Here is a 2,545-nt window from a genome sequence, read left to right as displayed (position 1 = left end):
AGAGAGAGAGAGAGAGAGAGGGGGGAGAGAATGAGAGAGAGAGAGAGAGTGAGAGAGTGAGAGAGTGAGAGAGAGAGAGAGAGAGAGAGAGAGAGTCTATCTGTGTAGCGTCTTAAAGGGTCCGCTGTTGTTATGACTGATACTTTTACGCTTGTTTGTTGTTTTGATTCACTGGAGAAATATTATCTAGGTTGCCGCTCATGTGATGATTTCAATTTTCACTCCTGTGTGTGTGCGTTTATTTTTGTCCTAGAACCCGACAAGATTTCATCTGATGGGAACAAGAGGAGTAATGTATTCTGAGAACATCGACGTTATTTCTTGTTCTTGCTGGGGGGTTGGTATGCCCCCCCCCCTCCTCCCTTTACTGAGCGCGTTACCTGCAGTAAGGGAGACGACTTCGGTCTTCTGATCCAGGCTTCGTTCTGTGGGTCGGTGTCGACCAGGGTGGAGTGGTGGGCAAATTCCGGATTCTCACAGAAATATTATCCAAATTCAGAATCTTAACTCTCTTTCCTCACCGGATTGCCGAAGTTGGTGCACACATAATTTGTTCAAGTTGTTCTTTCACGTTTGTGTGTGTGTGTGTGTGTGTGTGTGTGTGTGTGTGTGTGTGTTGCTCTAACCCATTTGCAGAAGCGGTTCAGAACAAATTGGCCGTGGAGGTGCACTAATACTACTAGTATCCGGATGTTGTGAAAGTAAAGCGACTCGTGGCCCAGCTCTAGTGCAGTGAGTGGAGTAGGTTCTGTGCTTCTCTGAGCTTTTCGCTTCTCCCTCCGCTCGGGTGTCCCTGACAGGTCCCAGCAGTGTCGTTTCCCTACCTGTTGGCTTATTTCACATCTGTCAAGTGTTTGGATTTAAGCGCTTTGTTGCTATTGCAGTGACTCTTGGTGGTTATTAGATGTAGTTTAGTTGAAATACGTTTTATTTATTTATTTATTTATTTATTTGTTTATTTACGTGTTTATGTATTTATTTATTGTAATATAGTGTTGTTTGTTTGTTGTAATATGGTTTTCCAATTGTCTTGTTTCTTGGAAATAGTTATCTGCCTGTTCACTGACCAATGAACCCTCGTAAGTAACTTGACAGCGCTTTCGATTTTTGGGAATATCTCCGTGTTCAGAAATAACAGGCCGTTCTAGATGTTCGTTTTCCATACCAGGAGGTTTTCTGTGGTCGGATGTACTCTTGTGACCCGCCATTTCCGGGGTGCTTTGATAGTGGAAGCAGACTTTGTGCTGTTGAAGCTAGAAAGGTGAGCAGAGTAAGTCTGATTCCCTGTAAGGACTTCTCTGTTGACATCCACCTCTTGGCGCTCAGATGACCTTATGCAGTTGTGAGCCCCGTAAAACCTTACTAAACCTAAAAAGGACGTATTAGCTGGTCCAATCAGTAACTCGGCAACTACTGCACGTGCGAGGGTTCTCCCCCCCCCCCTGGAAATATGTTGTCTTACCAGCGACTACCTTAGCAGACGATTCCCTGACTCGAGGGTGGGAGTGTATTCTTGTGGGATGTTGTAGCCTTCGGAAACGATAATTGTCCCAAATAGTGTTATGTCTTCACCCAAACAGTTGTTACTCGTGGCCTCGCCGTGCTAGTTCCGCTCCGTACTCTGCCACCGGAAGTGCGTTGTTCATCCACCAGTGACGTCAGCAGCAGGCATATTGTACAGCTCTCTGAGTGTCATACCGCTCTCTGTCACCGGGAAATGTTTTGTCATCAGTGACGAATTCCAGAAAATAGATCTGATTTATTTCGCGCCAATTTTCCTATACAGAACTAATGTCAGGAAAGTTCTAGATCGTTTGGCGCCAACTTTCCCGCACCTCGCCCATGTCTGGAAAGTTGTCCAGGATGGCCGCCTCCTGCTTCAACAACGACACGGAGAAGAGGGACACGCCCCCTCACGGCGAGTGGGTGGAGCCTAAGTTCGAGCCCGACGGCCTCGACACGCCCCCTGAGAAAGGATTCGCCAATCACAATTGGATACGTAGCTTCAGTGAGCGTGTGCGCAACTTCCGGAGTGGGGAGTTTGATGAGGGAATCAGCGAGATACGACGCCGGAAACTGGCAGGTAGGTCTGTCTGTCTGTCTGTCTGTCTGTCTGTCTGTCTGTCTGTCTGTCTGTCTGTCTGTCTGTCTGTCTGTCTGTCGGTCTGTCTGTCGGTCGGTCGGTCTGTCTGTCGCTGACCTCTACCCCTGTCTATCTGTTTGTCTGTCTATCTATCTATCTGTCTGTGTGTCTGTCTATACCTGTCTGTCTGTCTATACCTGTCTGTCTGTCTTGGTCTCTGTCTGTCTGTCTGTCTTGGTCTCTGTCTGTCTGTCTGTCTTGGTCTCTGTCTGTCTGTCTGTCTGTCTTGGTCTCTGTCTGTCTGTCTGTCTGTCTTGGTCTCTGTCTGTCTGTCTTGGTCTCTGTCTGTCTGTCTGTCTGTCTATACCTGTCTGTCTGTCTTGGTCTCTGTCTGTCTGTCTTGGTCTCTGTCTGTCTGTCTGTCTGTCTATACCTGTCTGTCTGTCTTGGTCTCTGTCTGTC

At 47.5% G+C, this 2,545-nt stretch overlaps 1 protein-coding gene across 1 annotated transcript; it reads left to right on the top strand.

Annotated features, from left to right (window-relative positions):
• Positions 1-1,257: 1,257 nt before the first annotated feature.
• On the top strand, positions 1,258-2,083 carry LOC106012737 (rho GTPase-activating protein 7; the record flags this gene model as incomplete). Its single annotated transcript, XM_013086551.2, is given in 1 exon segment — positions 1,258-2,083. A coding segment is annotated over 1 exon segment (241 nt), but the record flags the coding sequence as incomplete, so codon positions are not given.
• Between the last annotated feature and the right edge of the window lie 462 nt (positions 2,084-2,545).

Source organism: Aplysia californica, unplaced genomic scaffold, assembly GCF_000002075.1.
Source record: "Aplysia californica isolate F4 #8 unplaced genomic scaffold, AplCal3.0 scaffold00478, whole genome shotgun sequence".
NCBI classification, from domain to species: Eukaryota; Metazoa; Mollusca; class Gastropoda; order Aplysiida; family Aplysiidae; genus Aplysia; species Aplysia californica.
This window is presented reverse-complemented; position numbering and strand designations above follow the sequence as displayed.